General features: G+C 43.4%; 1 protein-coding gene across 3 annotated transcripts in view; it reads right to left on the reverse strand.

Annotated features, from left to right (window-relative positions):
* Window positions 1-8,095: 8,095 nt before the first annotated feature.
* The window catches only part of UGGT1 (UDP-glucose glycoprotein glucosyltransferase 1), a 45,789-nt gene continuing 37,397 nt past the window's right edge, over window positions 8,096-16,487 (reverse strand). For all 3 annotated transcript variants that reach the window (XM_052685653.1, XM_052685654.1, XM_052685652.1), the window contains 7 exons: window positions 16,346-16,430; window positions 15,185-15,367; window positions 13,843-14,003; window positions 13,250-13,364; window positions 12,451-12,567; window positions 11,949-12,108; window positions 8,096-11,498 (listed from right to left, as the gene is read on the reverse strand). In XM_052685653.1, coding sequence (XP_052541613.1) covers window positions 11,473-11,498; window positions 11,949-12,108; window positions 12,451-12,567; window positions 13,250-13,364; window positions 13,843-14,003; window positions 15,185-15,367; window positions 16,346-16,430 — 847 coding nt within the window. In that variant the 3' untranslated portion in view covers window positions 8,096-11,472. The remainder of the gene's footprint in view (window positions 11,499-11,948; window positions 12,109-12,450; window positions 12,568-13,249; window positions 13,365-13,842; window positions 14,004-15,184; window positions 15,368-16,345; window positions 16,431-16,487) is intronic.

Raw genomic sequence — 16,487 nt, forward strand, 5'->3', positions numbered from 1 at the left:
TTCTTCCAGTGATGCAGCAGGAGAGATGCCTTTCTCCTCTAAGAACTCAGCTCTGTGTCTCTGCTCCGCGCAGCTTCTGGTCTAAAAAGGAAGAGAAGGAAAAAAAAAAAAAAAAAAGACCTGTCTTGTTTGGGTGTTCCATACATAATAAGCACTGTGGGTTTTCACATATCTCATTATTTGAAATGCTGTGGTGTTTGCATCCTCGTTCATAAAGTATGCCCTCACTGTGCTGTAAAAACAGGGAACAAAATGAGACCCTGCCTTGGGAAGCTGTAACCTAAATCAGAAGAGAGGAGAATTAGTTTTAGCTCACCCCTGGGCTACGGCATAATCAGTTATCTTTGCATTAGCAGGAAGGTGAGATTAGGAGCTTCTCGCTGTTAGCAGTGTGAGGATCTGCAACCTTGTCTCATTAAGAATAAAGGAAAGCTGGCACGACCAAGATTTACATTTAGTTCCCAAAAACTCTTACTAGCCTCAGAAGATTTTCCTTAGTGTTTTATAAAATGGCTGTAAAAATACAAAATTCCTCAGTAAGGATGCTACCGCTTGTTCAAATTCCCCACTTACCTGTCATGCTTTCCCCAACTGCAGAGCAGGGAAGGAGTGACACCACTGAGGAAGACTGAAGCCTGCAACTCCATGAGGGTGTGTGAATCACGAGTTCCTCCTCGCAATTTGTCATTTCTCCCACTATAATGGTGTTCTGCCTTTGATTTTTGTGTTTTCTTCTTTTTGTCAGATTCCATGTTATCTCCTGGTGGTCTGTTCTTTCTCCACCACCACCCCTGATTTTTCCTGTATGATGATGCACGCCATGAATGTGCTATGAGAGCATGCATAGCACTGGGGTACGGTGAGAGTGCAGGAAGACCTGGGGGAGAACAGCCAAGATTTCTGTTGGAAATTGACTGGAGGGCCTTACTTGGAGCATCAGAAGCCATTGCTGGCAGATCCCTGGCTGCAAGGCTTCTGTCTGTAGGGATGCGTGCTGTTTGTTGTGATGGTGTTGCTGAGGGCTTTCGTAGTTTTGGAGTCTCTCACTCCAAGGTGTATTTTGGGGGGCTGGGCAATGCCTGGGTTTTGAGCAGCAAATGAAGAAATAGCAGTGAGAGCTCACTGTGCCTGTATGGACCGCTCCTGCCATCCTCCTCTGGCAGCTGAAACCATTCCATCTCCTCACCTTTCTGCATGGGGATCCCTCATCAGTACAAGAGTAAGTGCTCCTGTGCTTAGGTGGTTTTTGTGAAAGCAGTGTATCCCAGGCCCATGCCACTGCTTCCTGCATGGCTGAAGACTGTTCAAAGTAATGGATAATTCAAGACTTCTCCCTCAGAGCTCAGAGTAGGCAGAGACACTTGCTAGATGTTGCCAGATGGAAAACACAGGGGCTCACGTCCAGTCCTCATATTCTGCCCAAATGGGACATTGCAAATATATTTTAAAAAGGAAGAGAGCTGGTAAATTGCTCATGCTTCCTTGGTTTGGAGCGTGCCTGCTGAGAAGGAAAGCGACCAGGGATAAGCAGGGAATTTCCCACAGTGTTGTTACAGAGGAGCTGGCTGCTGGCCTGGTGCTGGGTTGTGTGCCTTGTGAGGGCACTGAGTGCTGTGCTTGGAAGCACGACTTAGATTTGTTGGAGATTTCCTCCAAGAATCCACTTGTGATCTTGTGGAAGACCTTGCCTTGGCCTGCTGCTATAGAGGGGACAAGAAGGAAGAGTGAAAAGAAAAGCAAAGGTTCTTGGTTTGTGATGAGTATTTCTTGGGTTTCAGCTTTGAAGGGTCTCTGCACAGGTCTAAGAACTCTTCCCAGCCTGACATCTCACACCTAACATGTAACGTTCACTGTGTGAACATTATGTCAAGTCCTATGGATGAGGTTTAAGCAGCCTCAAGTGGCTCTTCTTTCTCTTGGTTTGGAGATCTGCTTTCCTAAACAGCCTGAGACAAGTGCTAGTGTTTTTTTAGAAACTAAGGTGCAGATCCAGGATCCATTTAAGCTGGCAGGGATTATTTCCCTCTCTGCAGCACTGCCTCTCTGTTCTTCCTGGGGGGAACAGAACACCTCACCAATGGGACTTCCAGCCCCACAAAAGCAGCTGCTAGATGACTGGGTCAAGGCAGGCTGTTGACCTTCTGGCTTTTCCACAGTTCAAGATATGCCTGAAATCTTAACTCTTATGTTCATCTTTTCCGCTGCTGGAGCGAAACCCCATGCCAGGTGGTTGAAATTGAAGCATTTGCTGGAAGGTTGGTGTGAGCCACCTTAAAGTGTTGGGCTTGGGCAGATGAGAGGGACTCCCTTACCCTGAGTGCCAGGGGTTGTGGAGGTTTGTATCCATGGGAGTCCATGTGAAAGTGTGGCCTTGGGCTGACCACACCATGTCTGAGGAGGCAATACAGGGTCATTGCGGAGGGACAAGGGAATTTCTCAGGGAATTTACCATGCATCTTTTTTTTCCTCTGAATTTTCCATCCTGTTTTCAGATGCGAATGGAAGCAAAGCTACAACTTGGCTGTTACCTATGGTATAGAAAAGGTCCAGAGCCAGTTTCAGTTTACCACAGGCTGACAACTCTTGTTCTCCAAAGCAACAGTGTCCCACTGTTCCGCATCCTTAACTGCAAGTTACGTCCCTTGCAAGTTTGCTTTGTGAACCTCAGACCCTGAGAATGTGCCTGTGGCATGAGGTACAAAGGGAGGTAGAGCAGGCTTTGTGTGTGCTGCAGCTGGACACACACCCCATGTACAGGAGGTAGACATGCACGCATGTCCTGTATTAACAGCACGCACTCAGGCTGCTCCTACAGAGTGATGTATCTCAGTGCCTGCAGAGTGGAAGTGACAATTCACAGCCCCTGAAGCCCATTCCTATGGCCCAGCTTGGGCTGGCATCTTTGCTGCAGGAGCTCGTTTAGAGCACAAATCATCCTTTCATTTGCTGCCTGATGAGCTGTGGAGTTCTGCATCAGCTGAGTGGTAAGAAATTATGACCTTGGAACCACTGATCAGGCCGAGCTCTGGTTTTCATTACAGGCTCTTGGATAACAGTGGAAATGGGCACCTCTTCTGGACCTGGACTCAGAAAACTCAATTAGCACGCCTCTCCTTGCAGGTGAGTGACAGGGAACTCAGTCACAAATTGTTTTTCTGTTGACCTTAAATCAGCAGCAGCACCCTGGATTTCAGCTAAATTACTTTGCTTTTTAAGATTCCAAGTAAATACAGATCCGGCACACTCGCAGAACTCTGTCATAATGGTGAAGTTTGAAGCTTGCTGGCAATCTTGTGCTTGATCATATCATTTGCTCCTCTCAATTAACTCCCAGCTCACTGGCAATTAGCTTAGGATCTTTCTCGCTGCATTTCCTGGCAGGGTGTTGATGCAGTTCTGGAATGTGATTATACTTTGCTGTGGTATATTCGAGTGTGTTTTAATAATAGGCAGGAATTGCTCCGTAAATACTACTAATGTGAGCATATCACACAGCCCCAGACTCGTATGTTGGAAATTTTTGTGGAGTGCTCCTTTACAGCTTTAATGGAGCTAACAGTAGTTAATGTGGTAACTCAGGCATTGAGAAGTTCATTTGCATTCTCACTAACATCTGCAGGCTTGCTGCATTTAAATGCTAACTTTTCTTTTAAATGCTCCCTTCTATATTGCATCTCATTTTAGGTAACTTTCAGCAGCTGCAGAAGAGAATGGCTTAGTTCTATCCCATCACCTCCTCCCTGCCTTTTCATAGCAAGTAGACATATTTCAGTTCCTGTGCTCTTCTGTTTGTGGTTGTGTTGGATGTAGTGATGCTGCAGCCTTAGGATCAGCCTGTTCAGTAACTTTCTGCAGCGAGGCAGCTTCTACTTTTTGTTCTTGTTGTATTGAGCTGCTTTTCTTTGGCGCCATACACACCGAGTGTAGATGCATGACCTGTTACCATCATCTTATACAAATGATTGTGGTATTCTGCGTATTGGACTTCATGTTCTGCACAAATGCTTGAGAGTCCTGAGGTGATCAGGAGTTAATTGCATCGTGTTAAAGGCTACTTTCCAATATAACCTTGGGCTCTGGTTTGTGTCACCTCACCACACCACGTTTCACCATGAAGTTGGATGGCACTGTGAGGAACAAGTCTTTAAACAAATGCCCTTCCTGTGTTCCCAAGTAGCTCTTTTATGGTTAGGGAGCTCCATCCCAAGCACAGGAGATGAATGGAAGTTGGTGGCTTGTATGGTTTGTATGGGCAATAAACTCAATGGTATTGTAATCAATTCAAACAGTTGATAATGTTCTCTCAAGCTCTGGCTCCAGGAGGCTGCTTGGTTGACAGCAGATGTGTTCTGTGTGCAACCACCTCACTGAAATGCTGTCGCTGGGATTTGTGCCCTGTGGCAGCTGGCAGAACTGGGGTTGACAATTGACTGCTTTTGTGTTAGCTGTTTCTCCAGAAATGACTTTAAAACACTTCTTAAAATTGTTGTATAGGTTTGCATTAGATTTGTGTGCACAGATCTTAGCTACCATTCAGAAAAAAGCCCCCGGTGTAATAAATTTATGAATACTCACTGGGCCATATGGCCAAACACAATGCTCTTGGTGCAGCTGAATACATTATTCATGGCTATGCGTTATTAATAGCCTTGTAACTCACCAGTGACAGCAAATCAGAGCCAAAATGAATGAAAAGGGATGTAAATAGTTGAAATAAATAATGTATCTGCTTTCAGGCCATGAGTCCATCTCTTAAAAAATACCTTTTCTTTGCCATTTAGCACTGCTTCTTTTCTTTGGTTTAGTTTGCCTCCTGCCATGAAGTTACTTAGAGAATGTTGTGCAATGGTTTCTAATTGCAGGTTGAATTAATTCTTTCCCTTCCCTTCTTCTGCTTTGGATTTCTGTTACCAGAGTGGCCTAGCTACTGATTTCAGTAACTTTAATTATTTACCTCTTGTCCTCCTGTGACACATGGACTGAGAGGTCTGGAGGAAACATGAAATAGTCTGTGAAACCTGCACCCTTTTCTGGGTGCCCAGAGAGGCTGTGGCCCCATCCCTGGAGGCATTGAAGGCCAGGCTGGATGTGGCTCTGGGCAGCCTGGGCTGCTGGTTGGTGACACCACCTGCACGTAGCAGGGGTTTGGAACCGGATGGCCTTTCAGGTCCTTTTCAACCCAGGCTGTTCTATGATTCTCCATGGGTGTGCTTGGGTGTGTTCTAGCCAGGTTCAGCAGCTGATGTTTTGGAAAAATGCTTTGAATTGGAGGATCCTGTTGTGGTACCTCGCTCCCTCCCCCCTCATCCCAGGCAGCTGGAGATCCAAGCAAAACGGATTTCAGATCTGAGCTGGAGTGTGGTGGTTTTTCTGGGAATTGCACAAAAGGCTCTAGCTAGAAAACAAAGAAAGTATGGGGAAAAAAGCTCAAGGAAATGAAACAGAAGTATTAATTTTCAGAGCTGACTTTTGTGACTGCTCCAGGGAAGTGACTGTGACTTAAAGCATTTTTTTAAAATAAATTAAAAAAATTAATTTAATAAAATCTTTAATTTTTGTGGAGCATGGATAAGGCAGGATGTGCGCATTGCTCCTCTGGATGTATCGAAAGAGCATCCAAAAGAGACAGAGCCTGAACATCTGCACCTTCTCTCAGTATTCTGCTGTGTGGGCATGAAGCTTAATAAGTGAAGGAATGATTTAGATACCTGCTAGATGGTTGTGAGGTGAGGCCCTTACAACAAGGCCTTTCTGACTTCTTTTTCCTCATCACCTGAAATATCTGAGCTGTGCTGAAGACCGTTAGAAATCGACTTCCAGATGTTAAAATATTCACTTCGTGCTTGATGAGCTTCAGATCACTTTCCTGCTTTTTGAATGCAGTTCTTGCTTTGATCAGCAACACAAAGTGATGGAGGAGGTTTATTATTCCACAGGCTCGGGCTGGCAGAAGGCTTCTCCTGCATTAGCTGTCTGGCAGGGGAAAGCAACAGAGGCAAGAACTTTGGAGATGATGAGGAGACGGATGGTATTTTGTTTCCCAATAGGTTTGTTCAAAGAAATAAGCAGAAAGGTACTGAGGAAAACAGGCAAAAAGATTTGCTTCCAGGAGCACAAACAGAGCGTATTTAGCTCTGGTGTGCCACTGAGAGAGCAAGTCCTTTTTGATGGAGCTCAATCACAGCATACTTTTGGATTCTTTACCAAGAAAAAGGGAATGGGGAGGCATTCACAGTGCACTGCACTTCTGGTGCTCACAAATCCTTTCAAAAAGAAAGCAAAGTTATAGCAGTGAACAAAATCAAAGTCTTGAAAACATATCCTTGATTTATAGAGTCTTGGGGGAGTCTTTCGTTGCTTATGCTGCCCAGGAAAAGTGTGTTTCTAAGAGGGATGCGAGACAACAGCTGCCCTCAGAAGTACCAACCCCTCCATCTGAGCTTGTTTCACCATGGTGGCAGGCAGGAAGATGCTGGGGTTTCTCTATTACTTCCTGCAGATGGTTTTGCAGAATTTGATCAAAAAGCTTGTGAACGTTGTGTGCAAAGATCTGTTTCCAGCCCATTTTTTTTCCAAGAATCAATCAATTTCTGAGAGGTGCCCTGATTCCAGTGTGGAGCTGAAAAGGGAGGTCGTATCCATTTGAATTAACAGATGGGCTCTGAAGGTGCGCTAGGAAGTTGACGATAAATCAGATGGAAGTGGTTCTATGGGAGTTGATTAATAATTTGTGTGCACTGGTTGGGTTTTGTTTGTTTAAAAATAAACAAATAAATACCACCAGCCAACAACAGATCCAGAAGTGACTCTGTTTGTCTGTTCCTTTTCCTGGAAGCAGTTTGACCTTTTGAGGTAACCACCTTTGAACTTCACTGGAAAGCCCTTGGAACACCATGACAGAAAGTCTGCAGATGTATCTATATTGCACAGAGATGGCATTAAATGTGTGTCTTAATGTGCGTGCAACAAGCTGGTGCAGCTGCAGGGCATCACAGCATGCTCTTCCTGTTTGTGGTATGAAGTAGAGCTTGCCAAGCTCTGCTCTTCTGACTTGGAATTTTTTGGGTTTATTTTTTTGTTGTTGTGGTGGTCTTTTTTTAGCTAAATGTCACAGTAGGGCCACATGGGACAAATATTTCCCGATTTAAAAATTGCTCTGAATTGCTGGCAATGGGTCGTGGTTCTTTCCAGCAGTGCAATTGCTCCATCTACAGGTCCAAGATCTGCAAGTGAGGTCATTACTGGGCCTGGCCGCGTTGCACGGCTCCTCCAGCACCACTACTTTACCTCCATCGGTCTGACCCAACACACGTTTGGCACCTGATGATCTTCTCATGGCTTTTTTTTTTCCTCAAAGGAAAACCTCAGCCACTGGTATGTAAGAAGAGTCTGAAGAGCAGACTGCAAAAATCAGCAGTCCCATGATGTCAGTTCTCTATGGGCTGTGAAGGAGGAGGCAGTGTTCCAAAGTAGTGGACCCAGGGGTCACTCATCAGAGTGGGTGCTCCTGGGAGAAAGAACAATATATTTCTATACAAAGAAATTTGTACAGACAGATTCAAAACTGTTTTCTCCAACCCAGCTCCCTCTTTGGCACAGAGGGCAGTCTGACTCTGATGTAAAACCTTGTGTCTGTACGGTCACATGCATGAAAGTACTGTCAAAATTAAAACGGGGTGGTTGTTAGGGAGGCATATGGCAGCCATTCATTCTCCTTCCACTCATCTCCTTGCATTTGTTCTCTTTTTCTGAACCTGAGCAAGTTCAGACAACCAGCTGCAGGAAACCAAGTACATATTTCCACTGCGTTCAACACCACTTTCTGTGTAAGACTGTCTACTCTTTAGTGCTGAGAAACAGAGACTGGGTTGGAGCCTTTCCTCAGCTTTCCAGAGGAGTTCTTAAGAGTGGACAATGAATTCGGGCCCTGCTTTGTAGCTGTAAGCACTGTGATTTGAGAAACACCAACTTCAACTTTCCCAATGTAGAATCCTTTGGAAAGTATTGCAATGCTAAGTAAGAAAGGCCACGCTCCAAGAAACTTCATTAAAACATCAGTTATCAGAACCAAAATAACCAACAGGAGAGGCACAGGGAAAGAACAGAAAGGCTTTATTATATGAGACATCGTATTGTTGTCACCATACTGGGAAAATTGCTGTGGTCTCAGTTCAGGTAATATTCAGGAGAGGTAACTCCCTGTATCCAGGGTCATTAAGTACCAGTGCTGCAGAGTTGTGGCATATTCTTGGACAGATTTTGATTTCTGAAACCATGACTGGATTGTTGCTTCTCTTTTGTACATCCCCCCCTTTCATTTCCTTGTTTCACAGCGACTCTATGGCAGAGCATCTCCACAACATTTTCAGCACTTCTGTGCTATTATTTGTTTCTTAGCCAGGCCAAAAAAAAAAAAATCTTCCTTTCAAAATAACATATTTTCTCTTTCAGCATCAACTTTTCATCAAAAGGACAAATATGTTACAGAGGAAGACGGGGAACAGCTGCCCTGCCTTGCCACAGAAGTGCCCTTTCCAGTCTGAGGATCCCAAATTACACTGTAACCACATTCATTCCAATATTCTATTTTTCTTACCATTTTTCTCACTCATTTCTAGGAGCAGGCCTGGCCAGAAGCAGCCCTGTCTCAGTAATCATCTCAGCATAAGATGCTTTTTTAGTAGCAAGCACCTGCACAGATCCAACCACGAGTATTCTCCTCTCAGTGTCATTCTCATGTGCAAACTGTGGCTTCCCACAAACACCTGTAGTACCTCACATTCTGAATGCCTGGTGCTGTGAGGATTTTATTGTGTACTTGAGAATAGGTACAGGACTCTTAGGAGCTCTGCAAAAGGTAGGAGATCTCACCATGTGTGTGCTTCTGGTGCTTCTCCCTTCCAAATGATGTGGTTTTTTTAATAAGATCTGAACGGAAGAGCGTGGTCTGTGTTAAAGAGAAGGAAAAGAACAACCAACATTCTTCATAGCTTGGTCAATAATTAAAAAGAGAAAAACAAATAGTGGTGTGCATGTTCAAGTGCATACGTTAATTAACAATGGAGGAGCATAATTAAAAAAAAATAATTCTGTAACTTACACTGAATTAAAAAAAAATACTTTCTTCCTACCCAGCTCCAAAGAAGGTATTGTAAATATTGTGTTGAATTTCAGCAAGTTTCCTTATTCTCCATCTTCTGGCTTCAAACAACATTTGAAAAAGCAAAGTCAAATACAGTTTTGTGATAGGAGTAAATCTTATTTCACAGCAAACTGTTGTTTTCTTGTTCTGATTTGGCCCTAATCCTCACCCCCATCTCCTCTGCCCTAAGCAGGCTTCCTTTGGTGCCCCTGGATAAAACTGGAGCACAGCTGCTACTCTCCATTGTGTGCCATGCCATGGGCTCCAAAAGGGGCAGAAGTGGGGTGCAGCTAACACAGAAAGGTGAACATTATCAGAGTTATTTTATCTGATTAAAAATGGCCAACGTAATATCTAATAACTAACCTGAATGTGTTGGAAGGCGTATCATTGGTCTTTACTCTAGAAAAAAATCCTTCTAGTCTGCTTAGCCTCACCTGGAACAGTTTGACAGCAAGCATAAAGCATTTGTAAGCTACAAACCATTAGAGAGACCATTTGAACTGAAAACCCCACAAAGGGGGAAATAACTAAGCTGAAAACTCATGCTTAGTAAGTTCAGGGCTTGATGTCCAGCCTCTGCACAGTTCTCCCTATGGAGAGGAGAGACTGGCCTTTCCTCTGCCTTTTTGCAGTTCTCTATTCTGGCACCCACTGGCAGTGTGTCATGGTGGTGCTGATTCATTTACTCACTTTGTCACCAGTGCCAGCACTGTGAATTTAAGGGAGTGTTGCTGTTCCTTTTTAGCACGTTCTCTGAGAATCCTGGCTAGAGACTTGGGCACTGTCCTGTAGAACAGTCTGAATAACAGTTTGAATACAACTGATGTCTTTTAGAATTCCCCCAGGACATTTACATGATGTATAAAACAATATTTCTAGACAAATATCTCAAAGTCAGGATTCTCTTTAGGGGAAGTTCTTACAGCATAGAACATCTGCATAAAAAAACAGGAGGCAGAAACAATCCCAACTTGGATGTCTAAAGAAGCAGTGCACACAGACCTACTTCTCACTTCAGAAATACCAGTTGGGTGCCTGTATTTCAACTCTTCCAAGTCTCTGTGTTCCAGGGAGCAGACAATAATCCTACAGAATGAGGGAAGGAGGGTTTGAGGATTTTTAAGTTCGTATGACTACTGCAGCATCTTTAAAAATTAACACATGGATATGGATTATAGAAAAAAAAAAGAAAGAAAACAACAAAACCAACCAGCTCAGAGTAACCCAGCTTTGGAGCAAAATGTTTTCCTGGCAGCGGGTTAAAGGAAAACAAATGCAACTCAAATATTGAAAAATTCCAAAATCAAATTTGGGGTAATATGTGAGAAAACAGGATGATGAAAAGACCGAGTGTGAACTAAAGCTCAAGATCGAAGAACTCCAAAGTTTTTTATTCATGTGACAACACCTGCGGTCGACAAAAAATAAAGTTAATGAAGTGAACGTGATGAAAAGCTTCCAAGCTTCCACAGATTCTTCCACAAACAAACAAAAATACATTCATGAATCAGTGAACCACAGCAGTGGTGAGGCCCTACCGGCTCTGCAGACAGACTTGAGCTCTGAGCAAAGAAGGCAGGAGGGCGCTTTTATTTCCAGTCAGATGGGCTGCGAGGAATGGAACAGTCAGAGCCAATGTTCTGCTCCCCTTGTAGGCATTTGTATTGGGACGGGCATCTTTTACACAGATTGTGGTAGGTTTACATGAAGTCAAGCCCTCAAAAGCTGGGTGACAAATGAAGACAGGAAACGGATGAAGTAACGCTGGATTTGATTTAAAAAATTAAAAAATAAATCAAGGGCACAGGGAATCAACCCGAGGAGAACTATTGACTGAAAACTTGCTGATGAAACAGCATCCCAATTGAAAGCACAGTTTGGAGCCTTCTGAAATCACCTGGCAAAATTAACTCCGCCAGTGGGGGCTAGGAGCCAACAGCTCACTGGGCTGCATTCTCCAGGCTCTCGAGTAAGATCTGAGGCTAACACAGGATCTTCATCAGTGGTGGAGGCAGCAACAGCTGAAGGAGCAGGCTGGGATTTTCCAGTGGATTCTGAAGTTTTGTTTCCAAAATGCTGAATTCCATCATGGGCTCTTTCATCTCCACCACAGGTGCAAAAGAACAGTAATGCTAATTCCAGCAATCCAGATCTTATTTCATATGCAGAAATTAACCCAAAGGCAAGTAATAAAAATGCATACATCATCCCATTCAATTATTCAGCAGTTTTGCAGACATACCGGAAAAAAAAAAACAACCAAAAAACCTAACTTTCAATATAAAAATTGTCTATGAAACAGTCTAACTTGAATTTCTCTCCATGGATCATAATTCCACATGTGCTGCTGCATCTGTAGAAGAGGAGAGAAGAATAAGTACTCCATTTCCAGCTTCCTCAGTCTGCAGATCAGTTTGAAACTTGACATTTAAATCCCAGACTCTTGTTATTTGCAGGATTACCAGTGACTGAAGAACCATTCCTACTCCCTGTGTACAACTGCACTTTGTACAGGCTAAGGCAAGGCCTGGTTCGTGACACTGCATCACAGTGAGGATCTTTAGTGGAACTGAAAAAAGGGTGAAACATTTCTCTGTTCTCTAGGTCTCAGCATCGAGTTAAGTTACACCTGCTTCACTTAGCAAGGTTCTTCTGTCCCACTGAAATATGAAGGTTACTTAAAACATCCTCCATGCAAGCCCTTGCATGGTGCAGGCTTACAACAAACACGAGTGAGGGTTTATTCCAATTCGAACAGATAGGAGGAAAGTCAGAGAATTAGGAAAACAGCCAGAAAAATTACCTTGTGTGTGTTGTCCTGACGTCTGAGCTGGTGTTCCTGTTTCTTTTTCTTTCTGGAAAAGATTATGGAGCTGTTTGATTTCTTGATCATAGTCCTGCCACTCTGGAACAATACGCATTGCTGCCTGCAGCTTGGGCTCTTTGGTCATTGGGTTATTACACTGCAAAGAAAGCATACGAACTGTTCAAACACTTCATGTATAAATAAGCTTCACTTACTGAATGGAGGGATGCTTCCCTCTAGTGGAACTGATGGATTGTTGGTGAACACTTTACTACGTGCCAGTAGTTTAGCTAGACTAGAGTGTAAATTCACTTTTCAAGTTCATAATGCTCTAGGTAAGAAAAATATACAGAAGAAAAAGGGGGAGAAAAATGAAGCATTGAAAATATTAAAGGAACAACAGAAGGTAAGGCACCTACATCTGGGGTGGGGAAGCGCCTCTGAGTTGGTCACAGCTTCTTACTGAGACATAGGAATGAAGGAGCCATTCTATACTTACCAGATCAATGGTTTTTGCTCTCTTTTTAGAGGAATCATCACACCACGTTTCACACCAAAGCCACTCCTGCGGCAGCGATTTGATTGGCACCTGGTGGATCATGTTGTTGGGCAAATCCTGCAGTGAAGAATAAGACTGAGTAGCAGTTTCCACCACGCAGGGCAGGTGGTGAACAACTCTCCCTCCAGGCAGCACTCAGAAGTTTTATAACTTCTGAAAACAGAGGGTTTTTTTCCCCAGAACAAATGAATAGCCACCTATCAACTTTCATTCTAAACAAAGTCCTTTGGAAAAAAAGAAATAAATGGAATAATACAAAGTAAGCTAATCTTTCTTTGTTGAAAATGAGGCTGTTAGTAAAAGGGATTAAAGCTGTACTATGAATCCAGTGTCACACCTGTACTGGATCAGTTTGGAAGACTGTTCTCAAATGAATAAAAGCATTGTGTTACTGTTCCTCGTGTGAAAGTACAAGCCTTATTTCCACATATCCAAGTCAGTACACAGCAAAGTGCTTGGGGCCAGACAGCTCAAGAGGCAAGTATTCAGCTGCGTTGTGTATTTGCCTTGGAGTATACCAGAGAAATGGACAGTCTGAAGGCATGTAAGAGGAAGGCATTGTTTCCATCCGCCTTTTGCAGTTGTCTTGCATGCTTATCCAACTCATTTGAAGGCAGGGAGTTACTGGGACTGCCACTGGAATTGGGCAGTGGCAGAAGTTTGGCCAGGAAAGGAGAGGTCCTAACCTGCCATCGGGTCGCAGTAAATTCGTACATACATACATGCAATAAACACACACCTGATCCAGGTTAGACAGACTGTTAGGATCCTGACTGAGACCCTGGTACTGTCCTCGGAGGCGGTCTCCAGCTGCTATCTTTCTGAACTTCTTCAGATCCACAACATACAGAGCACTGCACGGAGATAACACAATCAGCAGTGACATTTGACTGATGGGTAAATTACCAAAGCCTCAGACTCTGAGACTAAATACATCAAAACAATTTGATGTACTGCCACCAAGAATTATCTAACGCAAGGCAGGAAAGTAGTTCTAACTACATGGAACGCACATAAAATTACTCAACAAATCTATCTTAGCTTTGCTGTCATGCAGACGCTTCTTCCAACATTTGTTATTATCAAATGAAGACGTCTGTTTAGTTAACGCTTCAGTTCTTCGTCTCTAAAAGCTGAATCACACTGAAATTAACTTCAGTGCCCCTAGTGCTTCCAGCTGGACCAGAGGCAATGGAACCTTAAAGCAATAGGGAGCAAAAAGTGGTTCGAAGCAGCCTTGAGTACCTCAGCTAGCTCTCTGCTGACTCTAATTAGTAACAAAAGTTTTCCGCTTCCATTTCGAGGAGACAAAAATAAATAATGCTTCAGTACCTGATGTGGTATTTTCTTCCAGCTAAGTGACTTGCCCAGTATCCCGACTTCCAGAACCTGTAGCCATCCATCTCTCTTCTACTGTCACAGAAGGGAGTATATCCATAAGGAGCACCATCTAGATTGAAATCTCTTAATTCCTTGAGATCTGTGCGCACAATCTGAAGCAAAAGGATGTTTTATTTGTCAAAGCCTGTCGGCTATTTTAATAAGCTACTCAGGATTTAATACTAACCAGGCAGCTCAAGGGAGAATTACCTCTTATTCTGACATCTGCATTACCACATATATAGTACAAAAACAAGACACCAGAGGTGTTCTGTCTCCCATTGGAGTTGGACCAACTGAACTGGAGCTTCAAGTACTCCAATAGAGGTTTGCTGGGAGCTGAGGTGCCACATTATTGCTTAGAAAGCAGCTGTAATTCTCACTGTAAATGAATTTTGCTATGATCCTTTGTTTCCTTTCCTCTTTAAAGTTTGAGAACCCTTCATGGATGAATGTTTTTAATGTCTCTCTGATGCAGATGCTGCAGCTGCAGTACTACTCTAAAAACTCTGGTTGAAACAAACTGTATTAATATATCTTTTATAAACAGGAAAAAACCCAACAATACACTAAGAACAGCATAGCTTGGAATTTATCCTAGGTCATACTTATGCTAAAGCTACAATGGTTCTTAACTGACATGGGATCATACTGTCTGTATGCCAGAATGCCTAGGGCATTTTATAGTTATGTATTAATAATCTGTACTTCACAATTTCATATAGGTTTAAAGGAGTGTTTTTGGCAGTTCTCACTGCACACACATCCCCTGTGTTCAAAGTGTTTGGGCAGTAAGCACAGACAAAGCCACCCTGACACTGCTTGCTTTGCAGCACTGCACAGCTTCATGCACGAGGGAACTGCCTTCTGGCTCCTCTGAAAGACATTCAGATCTGGCCAAGCTAAAATCCAGCAGGAGTGGGAGGAGGAAAGTGTCTGGGAACTGAGGAAAACACCGTGTGTGGTAAGCGACCTGCAGACTTGGGGAACAGGGCTGGTAGTGCACAAGTGTCAGTATGAGATGGAATCTGTTTGGCAAACTAGCTGGAATCACAGCAGCAAGTGAGCAAGGAGCCAGCCAAAAGTAAGAGACAGGCCAACAAAACCAAGCTTTGTGGGAACATGCTGGAAAGCAAGCACTCACTGAAGCACGCTAGAGTTACAGAATCAGCATTCAGTCATGCCTGCAAAGTGCTCAGACTTGCAACTTCGGTAATACAGAAATTATATTCTAGAACATATTATTCCTAGAGGGGAAAAAAGAAAAAGATCAAGTAATTTCACCCTGAGTTACCTGATCAGCATCCACAAATAAGATTTTATCAACAGCTAACGGGAAGAGCACGTCCAGAAAGAGGATCTTGTAGCCCCAGATGATTCGCTGTTTCTCTGTTTGCTGGTGAAGCCAGCGTGGCCATTTGTACTGGACAAGCTCGTACTGGAAGTTGTACTTCTTTGCCATATATGGGATGAACTCCTGCAGGGGGGGGGGGGGGGAAAAAAAGGAGCTTATCTCATTCTTTGCTCCTCTGCTGGAAAAACAAAAGCATGTTGCAAGAGACAGACTCCCATCCCATAATAAAACATTAGGAAAGAGCTGGGAGAAACGCTTTACTGGAACAACGTGGCCCACTGTCAAATGAGGCAATGCTCTCATCTGTGAGGCTTCCTCCAACACCAGGACAGCACAGATGTTGCTGAGACCTTGCAGAACACAGCTGCTTGCAAGGACAGGGGAACCACACTGCTGCACCTCCCAGGAGCAGTCACAGCACAGCCCACAGCTCCTGCAGCACCACAGGCACTGCTACTGATTTCCCCCTTGAGCTCATAAGCAGGTGAGTTTTTGTAACACTGCTACCTAGGATTAAGCTAATTTTTGAAATACAGTTTTGTCGTTCATTTACCTCTGCATTCTGTGTTGAATTCTGCCATTTGATTCATGAGGAATCACAGACAACTGATAAACATATCCAGGTGTATTCATCCAGAGCCCAAGGCACTCTGGCACGCACTGCTTATGTACTCTCATCCATCTGAAATATGCTTTTAACATCTCTCCGTAGGGAGCTCTCCCCATACCTAGTTACAGCCCTTGTTTCCCTGCTAAGTATTTTCCTATGCTCTTTCATCCCTCATGTATCAGACACAAGTCTACAGCCCTGATTTTCATCTTAAACTCTGCACCTTTATCATACAAAAAAAAAAAAAAAAAAAAAGTTGAAACCCAAGCATCACTTTCCAATCCCATGCTGTTCTCTTAAATATTTATCTTTGGCACAAGTCCACTCTCAGCCAGACTTCCTTCTGAAAGACATTTTGATACTTTGTGAAAACAGAAGGTATACAGACAGGTAACTGCACATATGGTGAGATAATGGTAGGATGCACAACTGGAAACATTTTTCTTATTTAATTTTCCCACTACAGAAGACGTTTCTAATTAGTAACAAACCTTGAACATAGGTGACAAGTAGTTCTTCAGAAACCAAAACTTTAAGGGAGTCTTGGTGTGTTTCAGCACAGACAACATCATTATGCTATCAAGAGAAAAAGAGAAAAGGTTTGGAGCAATAGCTACCACATGCTAGAGATCA

The sequence above is a fragment of the Tympanuchus pallidicinctus genome, unplaced genomic scaffold (assembly GCF_026119805.1).
Source record: "Tympanuchus pallidicinctus isolate F22 unplaced genomic scaffold, pur_lepc_1.0 scaffold22, whole genome shotgun sequence".
NCBI classification, from domain to species: Eukaryota; Metazoa; Chordata; class Aves; order Galliformes; family Phasianidae; genus Tympanuchus; species Tympanuchus pallidicinctus.